Raw genomic sequence first — 26,439 nt, forward strand, 5'->3', positions numbered from 1 at the left:
AATCTCCTCCCTAATCTGTTCGAATAAATCTAGCACCTTTAGATGACTATTCAAAGCACAATTTTTTTCTGTGTGTGTGTGTGTGTGTTTTTTTTTTTATGGCCCCTAAGTATTAAGAAAGAGATGGTACAAACAATCACTTATGGATTAAATGACTAAAATGATGCCATGGGTTATTTATTAATCCCGGAACTGTAAAAGCATAAAACCTGGATATTAAGAGACACCTGCCTTATTAGACAACAACGTCCCTAAGTTCTAAGGAGAGATGGGCAACTTTCATGTAAGTAATCTTCCTATTCCCTTTCGCCCATTTAGTCCTGTTCACTATGGGGGTCCAGAGATCAATTTTTTTCATGTCTGCAGCCTTCAGACATATGCTAAAGGGACCCGTTTTAATCAGCCAGTGCTATTTTTCTAGAAAAAGGGGTGTCAGAACCGGCCTGAACGCCTCCCTGCTCTTTTATAATGGCAATGGCGCCCACCTGAGAGGTGACAGAACTGAGTTCCTGCGAGTTCCGGCTGAGGGGGAAAAGCATTGGATTCAGCCAAAGATATCCCAGCATCCCAAATTGGATGAGCCAGGCTAGTATAAGCCTCCCAAGGGGAATCTTCAGGGGTGGTGGGACTTGGCCTAGGTCCTAAGTCTGTTTTGCTTGGTCACTTGACCTGCCCATCTGGCACTGAAGACTACAGTGGTACCTCTGGTTATGAACTTAATGCATTCCAGAGGTCCGTTCTTAACCTGAAACCGTTCTTTTTTCTTTACTTTTTCATTTTTTTAAATTGATTTTCCAGATTTATGACAAAAATAAAAAAAACCACTACAATACAATAAACTAAACAATTAACTAAACACAAAGAAAATTTGTTTTTTCAAATATCTAATTCTTGTTACATTGATAACTGACTTCCTCAAATCCCCTCTAACTGAATTTCATTGTATCACCTGTGTATCAGTTCTCCATAATCATATTTCTGATAAAATCAACTCCTTTCATTTACTATCCTCTTCTGTTTTACTAATATTATAATCCTTAATATTTACTACCACATATTCTTATTCTACCCCTAAGCCTATTTATTACTTCCAAGAATTTTCTATTTGTCTTATATTACAATATTTAGCTAAATATTCTTTAAATTTCTTCCAGTCCTCTTGTATCTCCTCTTCTTTCTGATCGTGGATTTTTCCAGTCAGGTCAGCCAGCTCCAAAAAATCCAACATCTTAACCTGAAACCATTCTTAACCCGAGGTACCACTTTAGCTAATGGGGCGTCCCGCTGCTGCAACGCAATTTCTGTTCTCATCCTGGGACAAAGTTCTTAACCTGAGGTACTACTTCCGGGTTAGCAGAGTCTGTAACCTGAAGTGTTTGTAACCCAAGGTGTTTGTAACGTGAGGTGCCACTGTATTTTAAAGTCTTGTTTTCCCTCTGCCAGTCTTAGCCAAAGCAGCAGCAACCCTGTCACTGAACAGGGTTTGGATATGGTGTAACTTTACACCGGCTTAACTTAAACCAGTTTGCTTATGCCACCTTCTCATGCTTCCCAAAAGGCAATTTTGGTTCTTCTTTTGAAGCTCTCTTGGCTCCTTGGAGCTACCGCAAGAGGGGATAAAAAAAGGAGAAGCAGAAAATTATATTAATGCAGAGGGTTGCTTCTTAGCAATACATTGTAAACAATCTAGACTTTTATGAATTCTGAACGTTAAAACTATGCAGAAGTCAAGTCTATCGGAGTTTGGTAAATGGTTTACTAAGGGTGGGGTCAGTCTGGGCACACAGATTATCTGGACTATTTCTGGGGATAGAGTTGACTTATGGGGATTAGCTGAAAGCTGAAGAAAAGCCTTGTGGATTCAGAGCAAAAGCTTTATCTAGAACAGCAACCTGTTCTCACAGTGGCCAACCAGATGCCAAGCAGAGCCTCAGCTGGTGGGTATAGTTGCGTCAAGGGTGGGATTAAGGGACACAGCTTGGCCTCCAATACACACATTTCCTATGCCTCCAATACACACATTTCCCGTGCATATAGAGAGGGAATGAATGGGTGAATGGGACTACAGCCAAACAAGGAATAATGCCAGGAGATATGGGTCACGGGTGGCACTGGGGTCTAAACCACTGAGCCTCTTGGGCTTGCCATCAGAAGGTCGGTGGTTTGAATCCCCACGACAGGATGAACTCCTGCTGCTCTGTCCCTGCTCCTGCCAACCTAGCAGTTCGAAACCACACCAGTGCAAGTAGATAAATAGGTACCACTGTAGTGGGAAGGTAAACGGTGTTTCCGTGCACTCTGGCTTCCATCACGGTGTTCCGTTAGACCAGAAGCAGTTTAGTCATGCTGCCCACATGACACGGAAAGCTGTCTGTGGACAAATGCCAGCTCCCTCGGCTTAGAGAGCGAGATGAGCGCCTCAACCCCATAGTCACCTTTGACTGTACTTAACCGTCCAGGGGTCCTTTACCTTTACCTAACGCCAGGAGAACTATTTAAACCTGAATCTGCCCCAGTCATGTATAACACAGGAGATGGGGGTCTGGTTATTATAGCAAAAGGGGTGTGCATGTGAGGGGAGCCTAATATTCATGCATTTATTCCCTCACTGCCCAAGACCTTTGTCCCAGAGGAGCTCACTTCTGATATCATAGTGTTAACTGAGAAGAGGGGGGAAATCCTGGTAAGAAAAACCACCTGGAAGTAAGCCATGGGCAGGGAGGGCCCATACCTGAGCTGTGGAGGTCACGTTTTGCATTCAAAAAGTCCCAGAGTTGATCCCTGGTATCTCCAGTTAATAGAAAAATGAAACAGAGCTGAAATCCCGGAGAGCTTCTGCCAGAAAGCACTGAACTGGATGGACAAATAATCTGTCCTGATGTAAGGCAGTTTCCTACACAACCCTTTTTTGCTCGAGAACAGTCACCTAGCACCCACATTTTATACTGTGATAAAGTTTTGCTATAGGGCCCATGTAAGGTAAAGGTAAAGGGGCCCCTGACCATTAGGTCCTGTCATGGCCGACTCTGGGGTTGTGGCGCTCATCTCGCTTTATTGGCCAAGGGAGCCGGCATACAGCTTCCGGGTCATGTGGCCAGCATGACTAAGCCACTTCTGGCGAAGAAGAGCAGCACACGGAAACACCATTTACCTTCCCGCTAGAGTGGTACCTATTTATCTACTTGCACTTTGACATGCTTTTGAACTGCTAGGTTGGCAGGAGCAGGGACCGAGCAACGGGAGCTCCCCCGTCGCAGGGATTCGAAACACCGACCTTCTGATCGGCAAGTCCTAGGCTCTGTGGTTTAACCCACAGCGCCACCCGCGTCCCATAGGGCCCATGTAGCCCCATGTTAATTCTGCTCTCCAGGACAGCCTTCAACAAGCTGGCAATCTTCAGATGTTTGGACTACAACTCCCATCAGCATAGCAAAAAAAACCCTCCCTGAAGTCTAGAAGCTCCTAATACAATTAATAATTAAACCCAAGTCAATGGACAATTAATCTTCAGCCTTGATTTGCCTAAGCTAACCTTCTGCCATAAAACTGTATTTGTTGAAACGTAAATGAGACATTTGCTGTTCATGTCTTCAGGATTTCCTGGTTGACTTATTGACATAGTTTCAGTCAATATACAGTAATTTATCTAGCCCAATGCCTCTCATTATGATGTGCGTGTATGGATGCATGGGATGTGTGATTCATCTGTTACAAGGACTCCAGAGTACAGATCCGAGGAGAAATTCAGTTCATATTTAAAGGAGAGCCTACCTAATTCCACATTTTCCAAAACCACATAAGAACCACAGCACAGCCATCTTTCAAGATTCTCCCCATTTTTCCATATGATTTGTGGCCAAAGTAGTGCTTATGGGACGCGGGTGGCGCTGTGGGTTAAACCACAGAGCCTAGGACTTGCCGATCAGAAGGTCGGCGGTTCGAATCCCTGCGACGGGGTGAGCTCCCGTTGCTCGGTCCCTGCTCCTGCCAACCTAGCAGTTCGAAAGCAGACAGTGCAAGTAGATAAATAGGTACCACTCTGGCGGGAAGGTAAATGGCGTTTCTGTGTGCTGCTCTGGTTTGCCAGAAGCGGCTTAGTCATGCTAGCCATATGACCCGGAAGCTGTACACCGGCTCCCTTGGCCAATAGAGCGAGATGAGTGCCGCAACCCCAGAGTCGGTCACGACTGGACCTAATGGTCAGGTGTCCCTTTACCTTTACCTAGTGCTTACAAAATTTCATAAATATATTGAATGCTATTTTTCTAGGAAAAGTGGTGTCAGAGCTCCCTTGTTCTCTTAGAATGGCAATGGCACCTACCTGAGAGGTTCCAGAGCTAAGCTCTGGCTGGAAAAAAAAGCCCTGCATATATTAGTGAAAATAAAATATCATATTAGAGAAAATAGATTTGCAAAAACATGTACATGAAGCAAAATCGCATGCAAAAAATGTGTATACAGTATTAGGAGAAATTCACACATCCCAGGGTCTGGGATGATGCTAACTTACAGACAACCCTACAGGTGAGTGTTTGGGTGTCAGGTGTGGCTGGTCAGGCTCAGAATGTGTCCCTTGCAGCTGTAAAGACAGGGCAAAGGGCAACTGCAGGTGCCTTCTGGTTTAACCCTCAAATGCCTGCTGAAAATTTGTCTGTGCTGCCAAGCTTCTATAGGCAACTAACACAGGGGTAGGCAACCTAAGGCCCATGGGCCAGATGCAGCCCAATCACCTTCTCAATCCAGCCTGTGGACAGTCCCGGAATCAGCGTGTTTTTACATGAGTAGAATGTGTGCTTTTATTTAAAATGCATCTCTGGGTTGTTTGGGGGGGATAAGAATTCGTTCATCCCCCCCCAAAAAAAATATAGTCTGGCCCACCACATGGTCTAAGGGACAGTGGACCAGCTCATGGCTGAAAAAGGTTGCCGACCCCTGAATTAACACCTTTCCATAATAGTTGGTGGTCTTTGTAAATTTTTCTGTGTAAATATTCTTGTTGTAAAAACACCTTCATATTTTTTATGGTATATAAATAGAGACAGTAAGGCAACTGCAAGGGGAGAGCAATATGGTCACCCCCATCATTTAATGATGTCCTCTGTTTCTTAGCCAACTATTCGGCGCCACCACGATTTTGATGCCGAGCGAGATGCCAAGAAGGTCCATAAAGCTTGCAAAGGGATGGGTAAGAATCCTGCTACTTACCGTACATGGCAAGAATCCCATGCAGAGGACCAAACCCTGCCACAAAACAAGGCACTCTTGTTGAGATGGGGGGACAGTGGACGCGGGTGGCGCTGTGGTCTAAATCACCCAACCTCTTGGGCTTGCCAATCAGAAGGTTGGTGGTTCGAAACCGCTCAACGGGGTGAGCTCCCGTTGTTTTGTCCCAGCTCCCGCCAACCTTGCATGCCAGTGCAAGTAGATAAATAGGTACCACTGAAGCAGGAAGGTAAATGGTGTTTCCATGCGCTCTGGTTTCCGTCACGGTGTTCTGTTGCGCCACAAGCTGTTTAGTCATGCTGGCCACATGACCCAGAAAGGTGTCTGCGAACAAAGGCCGGCTCCCTCAACCTGAAAAGCGAGATGAGTGCCACAACCCCATAGTCGCCTTTGGCTGGACTTAACCATTGTCACCAGTGTTAAATCCCCTCAGAGTACTCCCATTGAAATTAATCAACTCTACTTAATTAGGGCCATTAATTTCAGTCGCCCTCCTCTGAGTAGCACTTAGTTGGAGGCAACCCAAGATGTTATTGGACCATAATTCCCATCATGCCTAACCGTTGGCCATGCTGGCTTGGGTTTGTGGCAGTTGGAGTTCAACAACATCTAGAGGTCTACAGAGTCCCCATATCTGATTTAGGGGACACAGGTGGCACTGTGGTCTAAAACACTGAGCCTCTTGGGCTTGCCAATCGTAAGTTCGGCAGTTCAAAATCTGCATGATGGGATGAGCTCCCGTTGCTCTGTCCCAGCTCCTGCCAACCTAGCAGTTTGAAAGCACACCAGTGCAAGTAGATAAATAGGTAAAGCTGTGGCGGGAAGGTAAGCGGCATTTCTGTTTGCCCTGGTTTCCGTCACAGTGTTCCTTTGTGCCAGAAGCGGTTTAGTCATACTAGCCACATGACCTGGAAAGCTGTCTGTGGACAAATGCCAATTCCTTCAGCCTGAAAGTGAAGATGAGCGCTGCACCCCATAGTCGCCTTTGACTGGATTTAACCATTCAGGGGTCCTTTACCTCTACCTTATATCTGATTTATGGCTATGTATGCAACATCCATTCAGTGCTAGCCCTAAACTCTCAGACTGGGAAGAAAGGGATAACTGTCCATCCGCTCTCCACTTTACAAGAAAGATTGGTTTCATGCTGACGTCCTCCTTTGCATTCATATTTTCCAGGGACTGATGAAAAAGTCATTATTGAGATCTTGTCCAACCGTTCATCAGACCAGAGACAGCAAATGAAGCAGAAGTACCAAGCCATATATGGCAAGGTATTGTTGTGGGTGTATGGCCCTCGAAATGAAGAGAATGTGGCCCTCAAGAGCGCAAAAGGTTCTCCTGCTGCCAGCCGTGCATCACAGCACCCACCCACTGTTCCCACCAATCCTCTTCCTTTTTTATATATAATTTTTATTAAATTTTTCTAATTTACATTTCAAAGTATCCATTTAGACAACCTTCAATGAATGACTTCCCTTCTTCTCTTTCCACGGTTCATTTTGCATACCACACCTCCCTGCATATTTTACATGAACTAAACCATTCAGTAGTCCATAGTTACACCATCAAAACTTATTTACACTGTTGAATTTATCTTAATGGTACCAGCGTTTTTAAATGTACACAATTTTCACCCATATAATCAGTAAACATTTTCCAGTCTTCTCTAAATATATGTTCTTCTTGTTCTCATATTCTATGTTAAATCTGCAAGGTGTGTGTATTCCCTCAGTTTAAGTTGCCATTCTTCTTTGGTTGGGACCTCACACATTTTCCATTTTGGGGCTAGCAAAACATGGGCTGCATTAGTAGCATACATATTTTTTGACACCTGGGAATTTCCCTCTGAATTATCCCCAACAAAAAGAACTGGAAAGGTACTTTAAAACATTTTTTTCAATTCATTATGTATCGTTTCCCAAGACTCTTTTACCCTTTTACAAGTCCACCACATATGATAAAACGTACCCTCTACCTCATTACATCTCCAGCACTTACCGTATTTTTTGCTCTATAAGACTCACTTTTTCCCTCCTAAAAAGTAAGGGGAAATGTGTGTGCATCTTATGGAGCGAATGCAGGCTGTGCAGCTATCCCAGAAGCCAGGACAGCAAGAGGGATTGCTGCTTTCACTGCGCAGAGATCCCTCTTGCTGTTCTGTCTTCTGAGATTCAGAATATTTTTTCCCCTTGTTTTCCTCCTCCAAAAACTAGGTGCGTCTTGTGGTCTGGTGCGTCTTGTGGTCTTATAGAGCGAAAAATACGGTATTTTATTCAGACTTATACATTTTAGCAAGTCCCACCGATTCTCCTCCTGTCCTCTTGACCTGCGCAAGGTGTTCTTCACTGTGACTTAAAGGAAGGCTTGTGATTATTTTTTCCCCTTGGTTTTTTTTTAGGATCTGGGGGAAGTGCTGAAAGGAGAGCTGAGTGGGGATTTCGAAAAGACTGCCCTGGCCCTACTGGACCAGCCATGCGACTACGAGGCCAGGCAGCTTCGGAAGGCAATGAAAGGTGTGGGGACAGACGAGTCGGTCCTGATTGAGATCCTGTGCACACGGGTCAACCAGGTAGGACCAGCCGGCCTTCTGCATCACTTTTAAATGTCTTTTAACAAGATAACAACATAGAAGAAACAGCTCCTCCCATAAAACCACCTGTTTTTCTTTTCTCTCTCTCCCAGCAAATTTTAGCCATAAAAGCTGCCTACCAAAGGAGTAAGTTATATCTCATTTCAAGAACTCCTGCTTGAGTGAAAAGGCCCGAGCAGTCACTCTCTTCCTTTTCTTCAAAGTCTTTGACAGGGATCTGGAATCTGACGTCAAAAGCGATACCAGTGGGTCAGTGAGGAAGATACTCCTCTCCGTATTGAAGGTGAGGAGAGGTTGGGCTGTTTCTTTATCACAGAGGGGGAGAACCTGAGTCCTGGGGACACCTGTCTGCCATTGGGGTGCTCTTTTGCAGCAGTAAGGTAAAGGGACCTCTGACCATTAGGTCCAGTCGTGGCCAACTCTGGGGTTGTGGCGCTCATCTCGCTTTATTGGCCGAGGGAGCCGGCGTTCAGCTTCCAGGTCATGTGGCCAGCATGACTAAGCCGCTTCTGGTGAACCAGAGCAGCACACGGAAATGCCATTTACCTTCCCGCTGGAGTGGTACCTATTTATCTACTTGCACTTTGACGTGCTTTCGAACTGCTAGGTTGGCAGGAGCAGGGACCGAGCAACGGGAGCTCACCCCGTCGCGGGGATTCAAACCGCCGACCTTCTGATCGGCGAGTCCTAGGCTCTGTGGTTTAACCCACAGCGCCACCCGCGTCCCTCTTTTGCAGCAGGGTCACCCCCAAACTGCACTGCACGGCAGATTGGGGGTTCAAATTGCTGTGCCCAGCTACCATCTCATTCTACTTAATGCACATGGATTTTCTTATCTCCTTTGTTCCTTCAAGCTACAGAAGGGATACAGAAGGTTTATCTTACGGGGCAAAACAAAAGTGAAGAAACAACAGGGAAAGAACCAGATTTGTGTGTCTTGTTTCCAGTTTTGCTTGTCAACACTCACTAGAGGGCAGCATAAAAACTGACACATCTCTTTGTCAGATGGTTTTTAAAGTTTTCAGAATAAAGGGTGCTTAATCTACACCAGCCATTTTTCCAGAGCCATCCCTGTTTGTTCACCTCCGTTCTGGAGAATCTTGACAATGCACACCACTGCCTGCAACACTAAATTGTGTGCAAATTGGTTGGTTGTGTATTCCCAACCCATCTGCACTATACATTCAAAGCAGTATCACATCACTTTAAACAGTCATGGCTTCCCCAAGGAATCCTGGGAACTGTAGTTCATTAAGGGTGCTGAGACTTGTTAGGAGACCCTGTTCCCTTGATAGAGCTACAATTCCTAGAGTTCCCCAGGAAAGAGGGATTGTTAAGCCACTCTGGGAAGAGTTCACCTGCTTCGGTTTCAATGACAGGACTCAATTCTGGAGCAAACAAATAAGTTATGGGGTTAATTCCCTCACCAGCAAGTAGTAGCTGCAAACCTGAAATTAAGAAGGGTTTTGAAATCAGAGGGTAGAGCTGAGGAACGCTAAAAACCATTTCCAGTAGCCCAGGGCAGTGGGAACCTTCCATACTAGAAGGAAAACAACCGGTTCTTTGTGCTTTTTCTTAACTGGGTGTCATTTCCACCCCCAGGGTAGCAGAGATCAAGGGATGGAGACTAACGAAAACCTGGCTCAGAAAGATGCCAAGGATCTCTATGAAGTAAGCACAATAAGGATATAACATAAACAGGTGGAGCAGCTTTTATTACTATTAGGGTTCTGAAGCAACCACACAGGCAGACAGCATGGTACCCTGCTCTCAGACTCAACACATTGAAATTCCAAGCTATATTCCCAGCTGGATCCCCAAACTGGTGCTTTCCCAACTCTCCAGGTGCACTCTCTATAGAACAAGCAACAGAGAGTACATACCCTCCAACATTTCTCTGATGAAAATAGAGACATCCTATCCATGCCCTCCAACATTTCTCCAATGAAAACGTCTCCTCCAACATTTCTCCAGTGAAAATAAGGTCATCCTATCCATGCCCTCCAACATTTCTCCAATGAAAATAGGGAGGTCCTAAGGAAAAGTGGGACATTCTGGGATCAAATCAGAAACCGGGACGGCTTCTGAAAATCTGGGACTGTCCCTGAAAAGTAGGGACACTTGGAGGGTCTCAAGAGTGTTTCTCCTTCTGACCTGTGGTTGGGTGTGGTTTGCATTCCAAGTACTTTGGTACAGCCAACCGCCCACCAGTTCCAATTAAGCAAACTCTTAATATCCACCATCAGCTAAAAGCTTCCTTGAGCATTTTTCCCATTGCTAAAGTTTACAGGGAAGGAGTTCCCTCCCTTGGGGTAGCCACTATCTAAAAAATAGATATGCATCACTCAAAGAAGAGGCCAAGAGTCAGCAGAGGTCTGCAAAATGGACAAACAAACAGAAACACCTGATATGTGCTAACTCAGCCTTTCTCAACCTGTGGGTCCCCAATGTTGTTGGACTACAACTCCCATCACCCCTAGCTAGCAAGGCCAGAACTCAGGGATGATGGGAGTTGTAGTCCAACAACATCTGGGGACCCACAGGTTGAGAACCGCTGTGATAACTGGTACAGGTGCAAATTTAGAAATAATTAAAAATTAAGCAGAGGAATACAATACATCTATCTCATCATAGAGGGGAACCCTGTGAGGAGGTGGTCTGTCTATGTGCCTACTCAGTCTGTTGCCCGGGTGCTAATGGCCGATGAGCAACTTTGAAACTCCTGCCTTTTCTTCTCATGGTTCTTTATCTTTAAACTGGACTTTGATCCAGGCTTCCTCAACCTCGGCTCTCCAGATGTTTTGAGACTACAATTCCCATCACCCCTGACCACCGGTCCTGCTAGCTAGGGATCATGGGAGTTGTAGGCCAAAAACATCTGGAGGGCCAAGGTTGAGGAAGCCTGCTTTAAACAGAGGGCTGGCTGATCTCCTGTTGAAAGAGGGCCTGTGGCCATTCTATCTATACCAGACATGGGGCAGAAATTGATTCAGTTTGGGTTTAAATGTGAACCTACGTGATTCACGCATCCTGAAACAATATGCAGACTGAAAAACAGCCGTCCTTTGAAATTCACGCCCCTCCAAATATTGCAGCGCAGTTCTCCAGCCGAGTAATGTGTACCAAAAACACATATATGAGGGTAGACTCTGCTTTTAAAATGCACATTGGTGGGGAAAAAATATGCCAAAAATGCATTATCTTAGATAAAACGGCTTTGCAAAAATCTGTATATTAGGCAAACTTGCAAAAAAAATCTGTATATTAGGCAAACTTGTTTATTTGGAAAAATAGTCTGAGGAATTTTCGCTTGACCCATACAGTGGTACCTCAGGTTAAGTATTTAATTCGTTCCAGAGGTCCGTTCTTAACCTGAAACTGTTCTTAACCTGAAGCACCACTTTAGCTAATGGGGCCTCCTGCTGCTGCCGCCGGAGCCTGATTTCTGTTCTTATCCTGAAGCAAAGTTCTTAACCCGAGGTACTATTTCTGGGTTAGCGGAGTGTGTAACCTGAAGCGTATGTAACCTGAAGCATATGTAACCCGAGGTACCACTGTATTTACATTCCTGTAGTTTAAATTCTTAGCCTGTTCTCGGTGGATAGGTCACAAAATCTATAGTTATAGTGGTCTTCCATCTCTGAGGCAGGAGAAGGCCGCTGGGGAACTGACGAGCTGGCTTTCAATGATGTCTTGGCGAAGAGAAACTACATGCAGCTGAGGGCTACTTTTGAAGCCTACAAACATGTGAGTACCCTTGTTCTGTTGTGGCAACTGATACTTCACCTGAAGCTCCATGCTAGTGCTACCAGTGGGTAAAATATTGGTCGAGCGTCTAGCTTTAAAGTGCAATTGCTATCCCTGCAATGAAGAATCAGCACACTGAGCTGCTTTTCCGTATGCCTGTTAAACTATTGTGTTGGCTGGTGGCCATGACCAATGAGAACCTGGGTCTGAACTCCAACCCTCATCTCCTTTGAGCATTGATCATGTAAGCCAGGGTTTCCCCAAACTTGGGTCTCCGTCGGTTGTTGGACTCCAACTCCCTTCATCCCTGACCACTGGTCCTGCTAGCTAAGGGTGATGAGAGTTGTGGTCCAACAAGCGCTGGAGACCCAAGTTTGGGACACCAATGCAGGCTCAAGAAAGTTGGAACCCAACGATGTCTTGAGGGTCACGAATTCCATGATGAAGACACAGCACTACCAATGTGAAGAGAAGAAGAGCCCAGCGTTTTGTTCTCACAGTGGCTAACTAGATATCTGCCGTAAACCCACAAGCGGGACCTCAGTACAGCAACACTCCCCCCAGTTGTGATTCCTAGCAATTGGTATTCAGAGGCATATTATGACTAGCAGCCTTGGATTGCTGCATCCGCTATGAGACCTTTTACAGCTGCCCAAGTTGGTGGACATCACTACCTCTTGTTGAAAAGTGCCATACGTAGCTGAATGGCAGAGCAAATGCTTTGCACCAAGAAAAGTCCCAGGTTCGGTCCCTCACATCTCCAGGTATGGCCGGGAAAATTGAAATATTGAAATTGAATTGAAATACTTTATTGTCACTTGCACAACTTGTATACAGTGAGATTACATGAGCACCTCCCACTCAGCTCTCTTAGTCTTAATTCCCTTCGTTTACTGACGCACACCCACCAAACCCGAAAGTCAGTTGCCCTATTGTTATCTTTTCTTTCAGCAGCCTAACAGCCCATGGATAGAAGCTGTTCTTTACCCTGTTGGTGTGATTAATCATGCTTCTATATCTTCTGCCCGAGGGCAGGAGATCAAGAAAGTGCCGGCCAGGGTGTGAATCATCCCTGAGAATTTTCCTCACTCTCCTGAGGCAACGTTCTTCCCCTATTTCATCCAGCGGATTCACGGGACAGCCCATAATATCTTGTGCTGTATTCACCACCCTCCGTAGGCACTTCCTATCAGTTGATGTCAAACCAGCGTACCACAATGTGATGCAGTATGAAAGGACACTTTCTACTGCTGACCGGTAGAAGGAGGTCATCAAATGTTGATTGACATTGTTCTTTCGCAATACTCTGAGGAGATGGAGTCTCTGTTGGGCTTTCTTAACCACCTGGGTTGTATTTATTTTCCAAGTAAGGTCTTCACTGAGATAAACTCCTAGGAATTTAAAGGAAGAGACTCTCTCCACACAGCCCTCCCCGACATACAGCGGGGCTAGTTCACCTCTCTTCCTCCGAAAGTCCAACACCATCTCCTTTGTTTTGCTGATATTAAGGTGCAAGTTGTTCCCTAGGCACCATGTAGATATTTTTTGGACCTGTCTGGAATCCTGGAGAGCCCCTGTCAGTCAGTGTCCACGAGACTGAGCTAGATGGAGCAATGGTCTGACTCAATACAAGGCTGCTTTCTCTGTAGTGGCGAATTCCACAGTTAAATCCTTCACTGTGTGAAGAAGGGCCATTTCCGCTTTGCTGAACGCTACTAATATCCCACCAGCAACAACAGTGAACAATAAGGTCCTACTCATCCAGCGGTGAATCAATCCTTAATTTATCCCAGGACAAGCAAGGGAGGGAGAGGAGAGAAAGGGAGGCAGGGAAACAGGAGAATAATATGGGTCATTTCTGTGGCAGTTAGTTCAGTTACCCACCTCCTTCGAGGAAGGCTGGGATAAAATGCAATTTCAAAAAGTGTTGTTTTAACTAAACCCTAAGCCGATTTAGATTAAGTTTAAAGTTATTTAAACACCTCGTTTTGCTTAAGCAAATACATTAGACTCTAAAAATAAGGCTCACCTCGAACTCACAAGTTCTTCACCCCTGACTACTCACTAAAGTTGCCAACTGACTGGCCGAAAGTGGTCTGGCTTTTACCCAAAATATCTTTTGTGCAAAAGCTAGGATTCGGAGCCGGCTGCCAGGTTTTTGTTTTTAATAGTTAAGGTGGAATTTCGGTTATATTTAAGCAGGGCTTCAAAAAACGGTGAGAGGGTTTAGGCCAGTAGCAAAGCGAGGAGATTCTGACTAAACATTTGGAAGAACTTTCTGGTGGTAAGAACTGTTCAACAGTGGAATGGACAGCCTTAGGAGGCGGTGGACTCCATTGGAAGTTTTAAAGCAGAGATTAGCTGTGATTCCTGCATTTTGCAAGGGGTCAGTCTAGATAACCCTCAGGATCCCTTCCAACGCTGTGATTCTATGATTTTATAATAATAATATTATAATAATTTATTATTTATACCCCACTCATCGGGCTGAGTTTCCCCAGCCACTCTGGGCGGCTTCCAATCGAGTGTTAAAAACAATACAGCATTAAATATTAAAAACTTCCCTAAACAGGGCTGCCTTCAGATGTCTTTTAAAGAGAAGATAGCTGCTTATTTCCTTCACATCTGAAGGGAGGGCATTCCACAGTGCGGGCGCCACTACCGAGAAGGCCCTCTGTCTGGTTCCCTGTAACCTCACCTCTTGCAATGAGGGAACCGCCAGAAGGCCCTCGGAGCTGGATCTCAGTGTCCAGGCTGAACGATGGGGGTGGAGACGCTCCTTCAGGTATACAGGACCGAGGTGTGTGCTTGAATTCCAGAGTCCCTACACATACTCTAAGCAGACAAGTTCTTCCTTTCCCCACCTTCCCACTGACAGCATATATTTTTTTGTACCAGGCTAAAGGGGAAAGAGCAGGAACCCCTGCTCGCCCCCCCCAAAAAAGCAGTGGCAATGCCGCATGGTATCTCTGTACTAAACTCTGCGCTACAAAGAGCAGTTATGAGATTTCTTTCTTTATTGCACCGTAGCTGACTGGCAAAGATATTGAAGATGCCATTAAGAGCGAAACCTCTGGAGACCTTGAGAAGGCCTATCTAACTCTTGGTAAAAACAAAGGCTTTTTAATATATATATTTTAAATCATCATCTCTTGAAGTGACTCTATTTGCTACACTGGATGAAATCATGAGTGGGGAGGGGATCATATTCTGGAACCCGAAGCCCTTCTGACACAGCCCCTTCTAAAATTATAATTTGCCTTGTTAGCACAATTTAAACTTCAGATCTCCCAGGATGAGCAGAGTTTGGAATAGGTGGGTTGGCTTGTCTCAGCTGAGCCCAGCAGATCTTGGGGGAAGGATCCCGGCTCAGCAGTTAAGCTAAGCATTTGCTCTGCATGCTGAGCCCAGTCTAAAACCCCAGACAGCTGCTGCCTGTCTGTGTAGACAATATTGATCTACAGTGGGTCAGCGGTCTGATTCAGTATAAGGCAGCTTCCTATGTCCCCGTGTAGCTCAACTTGACTGAGCCGGGGCTCAACCAATGGAATGTATGCCACCGTAACTCCCCCAGAATGGGTGTTCCACAGGGACAGGAGGGTCAAGGAGGACCCACACCTATTCCAGGTGACCTGGGCCCAAAACTCAGGCCGACACTCACCTGCCAGCTGCACCAGCAGTAGCCCCTGCCCAGCAACTACTGCCTGAGGAAACTCAGACCGTCATTTTCCCTCTGCATCTGATTCATTGGCTGCATATTTTCATTCTCGATGGCACCACTGTGGGTCCTCGTGGAATGTTTTTCTTTAGTAAGATGTGCCAGGGACTGCCAAGCCTATTTCGCCACTCGCCTGTATGAGTCCATGAAGGGCGCAGGAACCGACGAGGAGACCTTGATTCGCATCCTGGTGACGAGGGCTGAGGTAAGCTGTTTGGGGATTCTTAAATTCTTGTGTGAATGTGTTATCGTCGCAGTAAGTACCGCCTTTAAAAGTGACCGGATAGAAAGAGGGGAGCACAGACATCACTTGTGCAGCATGCTTGTCACCCTAATAATATGCAGTAGCTCTGCTAGCACCAGTGACCTGATGATTTTCAGCTTGTAGTCACTTGTGGGCTTTTTCACTCATGGACACAAGTGAAATATGAAAGTCCCCCAACAGTATTGGCATTCTGCCGGCTCACAAAGGCACACCTCCTTAGGCAACCATTCCGCTGAACTTAAACTTCCTGATTTAATTGTGCCAACAGTCTCCTATGTAAGTAGACCTATGAAAACATTGTTTTGACTTTATCTTGATGCTGGAATTGGGGAGCCCCTAACACACACACTAGGGAGGCAGGCTTGTTTGGCTGTGTATTTTCATTGATTTTGATGGTGATTTTAAAGTGCCTAGAAGCCTTTATTTATTTATTTATTTATTTATTTATTTATTTATTTATTTAATATCCTGCCTTTCCTCCCAAAAGTGCCCAAGGCAGCAGTGTGGTGAGAGCCAGTGTGGTATCGTGCTTAAGAGTGGTAGATTCGTAATCTGGGGAACCGGGTTTAGCGTCTCCGCTCCTCCACATGCAGCTGCTGGGTGACCTTGGGCCAGTCACACTTCTCTGAAGTCTCTCTGCCCCACTCACCTCACAGAGTGTTTGTTGTGGGGGAGGAAGGGAAAGGAGATTTTTAGCCGCTTTGAGATTCCTTCGGGTAGTGATAAAGCGGGATATCAAATCCAAACTCTTCTTCTTCAATCATAGCCAGAATTTAAAAGCAAAAACATTCTACAATGGTTACAACTTTCTAAACACAATTTTTTTAAAAAAAAACTGGCCATGTGAGCAGTATATAATTTATAAATGAATAATAAGGAGGTTATATCAGTACAGATTCATGCCCATAGGGCACCTGGCATGAACAGTAATCAGAATGTAGTAAGCGAGCACCTTGGCATCAGAGGGCATGACTAATGAGCACAATTCTGCTCACCCTCTCACATCTTCACTGAATATATTGGGAAGTGGGTGTCCCTGCAGGTCTCCTGATAGTCCACGCAGAAATATGATTAAAGCCACCTACGAAATTTGAATAGACCACTGTTCCTCTCCCCCTTTCCTTTTGGCGCAGTAATTTCAGTCATTTACAAAGCTAAGGTCTACCAACCTGGAAAAACGGCAGTTTTGCAGGCTTCCTCTCAAGCCGCCTCTCCCAGAATACCTCACGCTATGGAAGGACACCATTTCCTTTGTCTGGGCGAGGCATGCTCCTGCATCATTGGCAGTTGGGTTTTTTATAGTTTGTTCCAATCCTTGCCTATATATGGACAGGGCTTGGGGTCTACAAGCAACAGCCGGAAAAGTCTAACTTGAGTGCATCCTGGGAGAGCACACTTATCTTCTCCTGCTATTTCTCACCTATGGCCCCAAAGAGTATGCTCTGGCATGTCAAGCTTTTGACCCCACGGCTCCTAATCTCTTCTCATTTGCTTTCAAGATTGACCTTCAGACAATCAAGGAGAGGTTTCAGCAGATGTACAGCAGGTCTCTGGCCGAAGCCATCCGATCCGAGACTTCGGGAGATTTCAGGAAGCTGCTGCTCTCCCTACTGCATTGAGACCTTGTTGAAAAGAGGGGTGCCGAAATGAATGGTGCAGATATAGATATAGATATATGAAGGAGTTTTTAAATAGCTCTAGCAGATTACTACTTCAATTGTAGGTTTGGGTGTTTTTTTTAATGGAGACAATGACCAGAATTCTTCGCAAGGTTGGCCCTACCATTGGGCAGAGTCAAGAAGCAGCCTCGGGCGGCTGATACAGAGTGTCATTAAACAGCAACATAATGTTAGTAATTGAATATATTGTTGTTGTATTTTTTTTATTTCCAAGAACAGGCATGTGCGATTTTCCGCCTCAGCTTTGCCAGAAAAATCTGCTCTTTTCCTTGGAGGGGAGGCAAAGCGGCGATTGCTCCTCTCTCTCAAGAAGCACAATGTTGTGGACTGACCCTGCTTACCACACTTAGCAGTTCTTGAAATAGGAGCTAGGCCTCCCCACAGAGCTGGAGGGACAGTAGCCAGCATAGACTCAACTTTCCCTCTGAACCTATCCCATGAGGTGACTAGATCTGGCCAGGAACCAGAGGGCCTATTCTTGGGTTGACTCTCACTTCTAGGAGCCCATGGGATGGAGCGTTTAGGTTCAAAGTCCTACCTGTGTTATAGCTCATTGTGTTACCACATGTCAAGCACTCCATGCATTTAAAGCACAATGATACCACTTTAAAGCATCATGGCTTCCCCCAAAGAATTATGGGAGCTATTTTTCATTAAGGATACTGAGAGTTGTTAGGAGACCCCTATTCCCTCATTCCACAGTGGGTGGCGCTGTGGGTTAAACCACAGAGCCTAGGATCAGAAGGTCGGCGGTTCGAATCCCCGCAACGGGGTGAGCTCCCGTTGCTCGGTCCCTGCTCCTGCCTACCTAGCAGTTCGAAAGCACGTCAAAGTGCAAGTAGATTAATAGGTACCGCTCCGGCGGGAAGGTAAACAGTGTTTCCGTGTGCTGTTCTAGTTAGCCAGAAGTGGTTTAGTCATGCTGGCCACATGACCCGGAAGCTGTATGCCGGCTCCCTCGGCCAGTAAAGCGAGATGAGCGCCGCAACCCCAGAGTTGTCCACAATTGGACCTAACGGTCAGGGGTCCCTTTACCTTTACCTTTATTCCCTCCGCGTAGCTACTTTTCCCAGAGTGGTTTAGCAATCAGTCCTTTTGCACAGGAAGGCTAACTCAATGATCCCCATGTCTGAACGTACCCTTTGTATTAGTGAATCCCACAAGTTAATTGAGCAGAATATACATACAGTGGTACCTCTGGTTAAGTACTTAATTCATTCTGGAGGTCCGTTCTTAACCTGAAACTGTTCTTAACCTGAAGCACCACTTTAGCTAATGGGGCGTCCTGCTGCCACCGTGCTACCGGAGCATGATTTCTGTTCTCATCCTGAAGCAAAGGTCTTAACCCGAGGTACTATTTCTAGGTTAGCGGAGTCTGTAACCTGAAGCGTATGTAACCCGAGGTACCACTGTATTCCCTTATGGCTACCCAGAACCTATTGCAACTCACTGCCTCTCACCCTCGGCCTTGTAAAATGCGAGGCACAGTGACCCTCATTAATGCAAAACTAAAAATACTTTTAAATACTTTATTGTCACTTGTACAACTTGTATACAGTGAGATTACACAAGCACCCCCACTCAGCTCTCTTAGCCTTAATTCCTCTCGTTTGCTGACGCACACCCACCAAACCCAAAAGTCAGTTGTCCTGTTGTTATCTTTTCATTCACATTTTCCTAGTAAGGTCTTCACTGAGATAAAGGCAGATTAGAAGACACTTTGCAAATCAGCACGGCAACTCCTTCCCACATTCACCTGGTAAGGAGCCCCACTGACCCCAGTGGAACTTGCTTTCAGGTAAACATTCATGTAACGGAATTGCATAAGTAGGGGGTCAGCGGGGCAAAGCATCTATTTTTCCGTTCTATTCTTGCACTGTAAAGTGTGTCGTGGACAGCTGTGATGTTGGACACAAGAAAATGTTGCAAGATGAACCGTCTTTCAGGGCAGAACTGAACATCGCAAGAAGCAAAACGAAAAACAAGTGTTGCTGCCAAACGAAAAACAAAATAAAAAAACCCACCAGCGTATTAAGTTTCTTATTTCTCCTCCAAACCAGCTTGGATAACTTAACCCGTGTGCCCTCTTGGCTTCCTGACGCTATGTCATATTTCCCTGCCCTACATCTTCGACATCCACTGGTGGGTGTGGCTGAAGCATGTAGCATACAGTGGTACCTCGGGTTACATATGCTTCAGGTTACATACGCTTCAGGTTACAGACTCCACTAACCCAGAAATAGTGCTTCAGGTTAAGAACTTTGCTTCAGGATGAGAACAGAAATCGTGCTATGGCGGCGCGGCAGCAGTGGGAGGCCCCATTAGCTAAAGTGGTACCTCAGGTTAAGAACAGTTTCAGATTAAGAACAGAGCTCCAGAACGAATTAAGTACTTAACCCGAGGTACCACTGTAATGGCTTAGTTAAGGGCACAAGGTCTCTGGCAAGATATTATTTTGCCCAATGTGGGGCTTGAACCCACAACCATGAGACTAATTATCTCATGTTGTTTTAGTCATGACCTCTGTTAAGGGTCAAGCCAGATGTGCACTGGGACATCTCTGGTAAGGATCCCTTACGATTTTCAAAATTGTGTGTTTGTTTATTTCAGAGGTATACTTGAAACTTTAATGCAGGGGTGTCCAAACTTATTTCAAAGAGGGCTAGATTTGATGAAGTGAACATGCGTGAGGGCCAATTTTACCCCAGGACATATACTCACACGGGGCCCAGATTACAGTGGTAACTCGGGTTACCTACGCTTCAGGTTACATACACTTCAGGTTACACACTCCACTAACCCAGAAATAGTGCTTCAGGTTAAGAACTTTGCTTCAGGATAAGAACAGAAATCGGGCTCCAGCGGTGCAGCAGCAGCAGGAGGGCCCATTAGCTAAAGTGGTGCTTCAGGTTAAGAACAGTTTCAGGTTAAGAACAGACCTCCAGAACGAATTAAGTACTTAACCTGAGGTACCACTGTAAATCTATCGGCGGGCCGGATCAGGCCCCTGAAACAGACTTTGGACATTCCTGCTTTAATGTAAAGGTAAAGGGAACCCTGACCATTAGGTCCAGTCATGGCTGACTCTGGGGTTGCGGCGCTCATTTCGCTTTATTAGCCAAGGGAGCCGGCATACAGCTTCCGGGTCATGTGGCCAGCATGACTAAGCCGCTTCTGGTGAACCAGAGCAGCACACGGAAACGCTGTTTACATTTCCGCCGGAGCGGTACCTATTTATCTACTTGCACTTTGATATGCTTTTGAACTGATAGGTTGGCAGGAGCAGGGACTGAGCAACGGGAGCTCACCCCATCGCAGAGATTTGAACCGCTGACCTTCTGATTGGCAAGACCTAGGCTCAGACGTTTAGACCACAGCGCCACCCGCGTCCCCTAAAATTTAATGTATATGTGTGCATTAAAATTTACATCACACATGTTCTGCCACAGACTTATGGGAAGATTAACCTACCACCCAACTCGTGTTTGGTTCTGGTCCAAACTGGACTCCCATAAAACTGCTATTATTTTTATCATCATCTTCATCATCATCATCTTAAACCCAGGAGTGTCTGACACCTTGGATTGCTTACATCTGGTTTGATGTTTACAGTTGAGGAGTGTAAATAAGAGAAGCTGGTCTCCTGACCTGAAGAGAAGCCTGAGAATGCAGATATATTACTGGGCTTGGCTTTAGGTGGAAAAGATGTAGTGGTCTCCTTAGATTCCAGGAAAAGAGGAGTCCAATGCATGAGACATGCATAGCCCTTAAACCTCCAGTTGCACCGATCGTCCTGTAATAGGAGCACAATGAAGCGGATCTATAAATAACCACTCAAGTGTCCAGACGTTCATACCAGGATCGACTGTTGCTCTGAGCCCAGCCATGACTTTCATGGGGAGAGGGGCATCTATCACAGATACTAGCAAAGTCAAGATCTCATGTGATGGAAGTACAACCAGATTGCAACATAAGCAGAAGTGAAACGAAGTTCAAAAATTAGGCGCAACAGCTGAAAATCTAAAAATAATGGAGCAGGGCCTCAGGGAATTAATATGAGAAGCAAGAAAGCTAAGGGTCCATTTCTCTGGGTTGTATTAGCAAGGGAACCACAATTCAAACAGAAATATATTAAATATTATTAATTTAGTTCTTCTCAAAGTTCTTGGAGCTAAGCCCAAGCACAAATCTTGACACAATTTATGGTTATTAAGGGACCAATTATCGCAATGTACTTGGGCCGTGGACTGCTATTCCAGTTGGCCAATTACATGCATCAAAAAGAGGAAAGGAAAGAAATAAAAGTAATGCAAAAACCCAAAAAAGAGAGAACAACAGATTGTACAGATTTGCATGGAATTTGCATATGCGAATTAAAAATTTGTTCATTTATATATATCCAAATTTAGAAGCAGTGTCTGTAATTTAAATAAAAACACACTGTTGGGCGTTCCCTAATCTCAGAGTGGTGAGAGACTCCAGCCGTTCCAACACTTACTCAGGGCTTGGTTTCCTTGGAATGAAGGTCAATGGAGACTGTAGTGTCTTTAGGATATATGGTTTTATTTACACATATATGCAACCTGAGCATAGGGTGGAAGGGCTCACAGCATTAGTACTCCACAGCATTAGTACTCCCCATTAGATTTCTAGGGAGAGTCCCCCAAGCCACAGAATTGGATACCAGCACAAGGATTCAGAAGCCTTTCTGCCTTTCCAGCTTCCAGTCAACATGCAGACCAGCCCTGGCTATGGTTCTCCTACTTACACGATCATGTTGCCTTCATTCAGGTGATGTGCTGGGGAAAATGCCCACCCCCATTGACATTATCCCTTAGTTGTTTCCAGTGCTATTTTTCTAGTAGTCACCATGAACACCTCCCTCGTTCTCCTAGAACGGCAATGGCACTCATCGGAGAGGTGCCAAAACTGAGTTCCTGTGAGTTCTCCTTGGGAAAAAAAGGGCCTGGTAGTTTCTATGGTAACATGGCCTCCTCTTTGGTCATGCAAATGGGGGTTCCTTCAGTTAGGGCCATCATCTTACAGAGAGACTGGTTTGCCCAGTTCAAGAGGCTCCCTCTTGTACATTCCCCTCGTCGCCACCACCATTTTGTAGATGCTAAACCAGATGGGCTTGTCCAATCCTCTTTTAATGCCATCCAAGTTGGTAGCCATCACTGCCTCTCGTGGTAGCAGACTCCCAGAGTTTCACTAAGCGTTGTGTGAAACAGTACTGTGCTTTCTTTTGTCTGTCTTGATCCTCCCAACGCTCAGTTTCATTGTACAGTCATACCTCGGGTTACAGACCATAGCTGTCAACGTTTCCCTTTTTTAAAGCGAAATTCCCTTACTCTGAATAGGATTCCTCGCAAGAAAAGGGGAAAGTTGACAGATATGTTATAGGTGCTTCGGGTTGCGCACCGCACTGAACCCGGAAGTACTGGAACGGGTTACTTCCAGGTTTCGGCGCTTGTTCAGAAGCACTAAATCGCACACTGAGCATGCGCAGAAGTGTGAAATCATGATCTGCGCATGCGCAGACACACCACTGCGGGTTGCAAACATGCTGCCCGCACGGATCACGTTTGCAACCCGAGCATCCACTGTACAGTGGTACCTCAGGTTACAGACGCCTCAGGTTACAAACGCTTCAGGTTACAGGCTCCACTAACCCAGAAGTAGTACCTCGGGTTAAGAACTTTGCTTCAAGATGAGAACAGAAATCGCACGGCAGCAGCAGGAGGCCCCATTAGCTAAAGTGGTACCTCAGGTTAAGAACAGTTTCAGGTTAAGAATGGACCTCCAGAACGAATTAAGTTCTTAACCCGAGGTACCACTGTATATCCCTGAGTTGTACAACTCTGAGACAAGGAGCAAAACGTGTCCCTTTCCACTTTCTCTACAGCATGCCTCTTACTTGTCTTTTCGCGAAACTAAAAAAACCCAGGTGCTGTAACCTTATCCTCATAGGTGAGTTACTCCACCCCTTTGATTATTCTGGTGGTCCTTTTCTGAAACTTTTCCATATCATCATATGAACACCCCTATTGTTTTCCCTCCCAAGTTATTGCCGAAAATGGTAGAATAGCATAGTGGCTAGTCAACCAAAGTTCACCCCACTCAATGCCAGTGTAGAATAATGTGCGCCCAAAATATTCATTTTGTAATGGGATTGTGCTGGCTGAGGCAGTTGAGATCTGCCCCAGCGTCCCCTTCTGTTCAGCCTCACCTGTACTTTTGAGTAAAAGGACACCAGTTCGCATTGTATTTATAGCAGGGTGTCTGGGACAGAAATAAAATAAAACCTGAGGCCTGCAAGTTGAATCTGGGCATGTGTTTGAGAAAGAATCAGACTGCTGCTGTGACTGGTGTTTGGTAGTTACACAAATTCTCAGACGTGTTCCATAAGCTTACTGAAAAAAGGAACACAACCGTAGTCCCTGGTTGTGAGCTCATTTGGGACACTGATAAACTCCATACCCTTTTCTAATTCTGCAGCGACTCTGAGCAGGGTATAACTCGAGCTGGCCTACTGGCCCTCAACTGGGATATCCTGGAAGAAGCCGTCCTGGCTTCTAACCAGATCCTGAGATGTCCTATTCTGGCTCCTGCAATAGTTTGACCTTGAAAGATGCACGTTTTTTGGGGGGGGGGGCATGCTGTTTTGCAGTCACCTGGCTCCTATGAGAGCATGTCTCCCAAAGTCACGCAACCTGATTTTCTTCTGTGGGATATTGGAGGGCATAGATGTCAACGTTTCCCTTTTTTTAAGGGAAATTCCCTTATTCCGAATAGGATTCCTCACAAGAAAAGGGAAAAGTTGACAGCTATGTTGGAGGTTATGGATTTTTTAAAGCCATCTGGTAATATTCTAATGTGCAATTGGGAAATGAATGCATCCAGGTGTATTTATTTACTGCAGTCCATTATTTAGATTTCCTGTCCTATCCCAGCTCCAATGTCTGCAGCACAGCTTTGTCTCCTTTTATCAACATTTTTTTTGTGAGGAGGCCTCAGCTGAGAGGGCTGAGGTTCCCTTTGGCCACCCAGGGAGCTTCGCAACTGAGCAAAGAAAATATGAGCAGACATCCTTTATTTTAGAGCATATTAATCATTTTGGAATAGTCGTGGATACCAACGATTAACTTAATGAATTCCCTTCTCCAATCAATAGGTGTCTGATGAATCCAGGAGCTCCATTTCAGAATTTTGCTTTGCTAAGGGTCCAAATTACATGCAACATTAGTAGGGATGTCAGAGAATTCGGACAAAAATGGAAACAGGAACAAAAATTGCTGATGTTGGCTTATTTGGTCCAGGACAAAAATCAACCCAGCAAATATGATTGGTGTCATATGGTCAGAGACTTCCTCACTAGGGTTTTTTTCTGTAGCAATTATTTCCATGTTTGCATCATGTATCAGCATATGCACATGTTACTCTTAATTCAAACAAGCCCTGTAGCACACCATCTGCATGCAATATGTAATATCAGTAGGTGCAAGTATAACCTCCCTTAGGACAGGCCAAGGATCCTCAGAACCCAGCAGGGTCTTCATTCCGTTAGAGGCAGACAGCCGTAATTAGAAAGAACCTTCTGTGGAAACTGGAGGTTGTCAGGGGAGCAGAGAGGCCTAAGGTGTCGAGCGAACGCAAATAGCAATAGCAAGCAATTTGAACATGTGGGTCAGAGTTCAGGTGGGGTTTGCGAGAGCAGGATCTGAATCAAAATGTCAGCCTCAAGCGTTCTTACAGTGCAAAACAAATGCAAAAGTCCAGGATGCAAATGTTGTCAAGGTGTGTTGCACCCCACAAATGGGTCTGATGCAATTAACTGCAAAAGTGTTTTAGGTTAAATATTGTATGTGATTTTTTCTTCTTCTGGCATACGGTGTATCTGTTTAATATAGCCTTGTAAGACCTTGTAAGATCTGTTTAATATAGCCTTGTAAGACATCACCTTGCCAACAAAGGTCGGTATAGTAAAAGCTATGGTTTTCCCAGTAGTGATGTATGGAAGTGAGAGCTGGACCATAAAGAAGGCTGATTGCCGAAGAATTGATACTTTTGAATTATGGTCTGGAGGAGATTCTGGAAAGTCCCATGGACTGCAAGAAGATCAAACCTCTCCATTCTGAAGGAAATCAGCCCTGAATGCTCACTGGAAGGACAGATCATGAAGCTGAGGCTCCAATACATCCGCCACCTCATGAGAAGAGAAGACTCCCTGGAAAAGACCCTGATGTTGGGAAAGATGGAGGGCACAAGGAGAAGGGGACGACAGAGGACGAGATGGTGGGACAGTGTTCTCGAAGCTACCAGCATGAGTTTGACCAAACTGCGGGAGGCAGTGGAAGACAGGAGTGCCTGGCGTGCTCTGGTCCATGGGGTCAGGAAGAGCCGGACACGACTAAACAACAACAACAAAGAGCACAATATTTGCTATCACCTCTCAACCTGTTTATGGTAGCTTTCCCAAACACATATAAGTCACTTGTAGCATATCTACAGCCTTAGAAAAGAAAACTCCATTCTCATTCCCTTTACATACAAACAAATAACCAACCAACCAACCAACCAACCACTCTTATATGTTTACCTTATGGAGAGAGAAGCAAAGATGCCACAAGACTTTGTAAAGTTACAAACCCATGTTTTAAAATGCATGGAAGTGACACGGGGATAGATTGCACCTTGAAGTTGGATTGGCTGGAGGAGATGCCTATCACCTGAACCATAAGAACATACAAACTGCCTGCTCTGAATTGAGAGGCATCTCTAACAGTTAGGCGTCTATGCACTTTATGGTTCCTCCTGAAGCCACACTGGCAATATGAAGTTCCTGTAGGGATGTCTTGCATCACTTCAGACCCTGGGTTCATCTGGCCTGTCTACTGCATCTAGCGTAGCTCACCAAAGTCTCTGCTGGGTGAAGTCCTTTGGGTGAGCATGCCAGTGGGATGAAGCCCCAGACAGATAGCTAAGCTGGGTCACCCCAGAGCCCAGATTACCTGTCTTACAGAAGTCTTTGGTATCGCGCCTAGCCCATGTGAAAGCAGATAGAAAAGAAGGGAGAAAAGGCTGTCTCAGACATGTGTTTTCATCATTTGATGGTGACTGCAATGGTCTACAGAGCCATCTCATCAACTCAAACACAATGTTTTTTTAGTGGACTCAGTTGACACATTACATCCCTTTCCTGGAATGAAAGCCA

The 26,439-nt window shown here is 45.3% G+C and overlaps 1 protein-coding gene across 4 annotated transcripts; it reads left to right on the forward strand.

Moving 5' to 3' along the window:
- Positions 1–202: 202 nt before the first annotated feature.
- Positions 203–17,405, forward strand: ANXA13 (annexin A13). Of its 4 annotated transcripts, none has more exons than XR_014170361.1 (11): positions 203–283; positions 5,110–5,185; positions 6,403–6,497; positions 7,625–7,795; positions 7,909–7,942; positions 8,020–8,099; positions 9,419–9,487; positions 11,462–11,563; positions 14,594–14,669; positions 15,378–15,486; positions 17,046–17,183. XR_014170361.1 is itself a non-coding variant. In XM_081918985.1 (11 exons), the coding sequence occupies exons 1-11, from the start codon at positions 269–271 to the stop codon at positions 17,163–17,165; spliced, it is 951 nt and encodes a 316-aa protein (XP_081775111.1). In that variant the 5' UTR covers positions 207–268; the 3' UTR covers positions 17,166–17,405. The 4 variants fall into 4 exon arrangements, 3 of the variants coding, with proteins under 3 accessions (XP_081775112.1, XP_081775111.1, XP_081775113.1); XM_081918985.1 differs by having other exon boundaries at positions 207–283; positions 15,374–15,486; positions 17,046–17,405; XM_081918986.1 differs by lacking the exon at positions 11,462–11,563 and having other exon boundaries at positions 206–283; positions 15,374–15,486; positions 17,046–17,405.
- The last annotated feature ends 9,034 nt before the right edge of the window (positions 17,406–26,439 follow it).

The sequence above is a fragment of the Podarcis melisellensis genome, assembly GCF_964234715.1.
Source record: "Podarcis melisellensis genome assembly, chromosome: 7".
NCBI classification, from domain to species: domain Eukaryota; kingdom Metazoa; phylum Chordata; class Lepidosauria; order Squamata; family Lacertidae; genus Podarcis; species Podarcis melisellensis.

Bases quoted from the DNA above. Each gene is read 5' to 3' on its own strand.
- ANXA13 (XM_081918985.1), top strand. The intron at 9,488-11,461 runs GTAAGCACAATA...TCCATCTCTGAG, and splicing joins ATGCCAAGGATCTCTATGAA to GCAGGAGAAGGCCGCTGGGG. The intron at 15,487-17,045 runs GTAAGCTGTTTG...TTTGCTTTCAAG, and splicing joins TCCTGGTGACGAGGGCTGAG to ATTGACCTTCAGACAATCAA.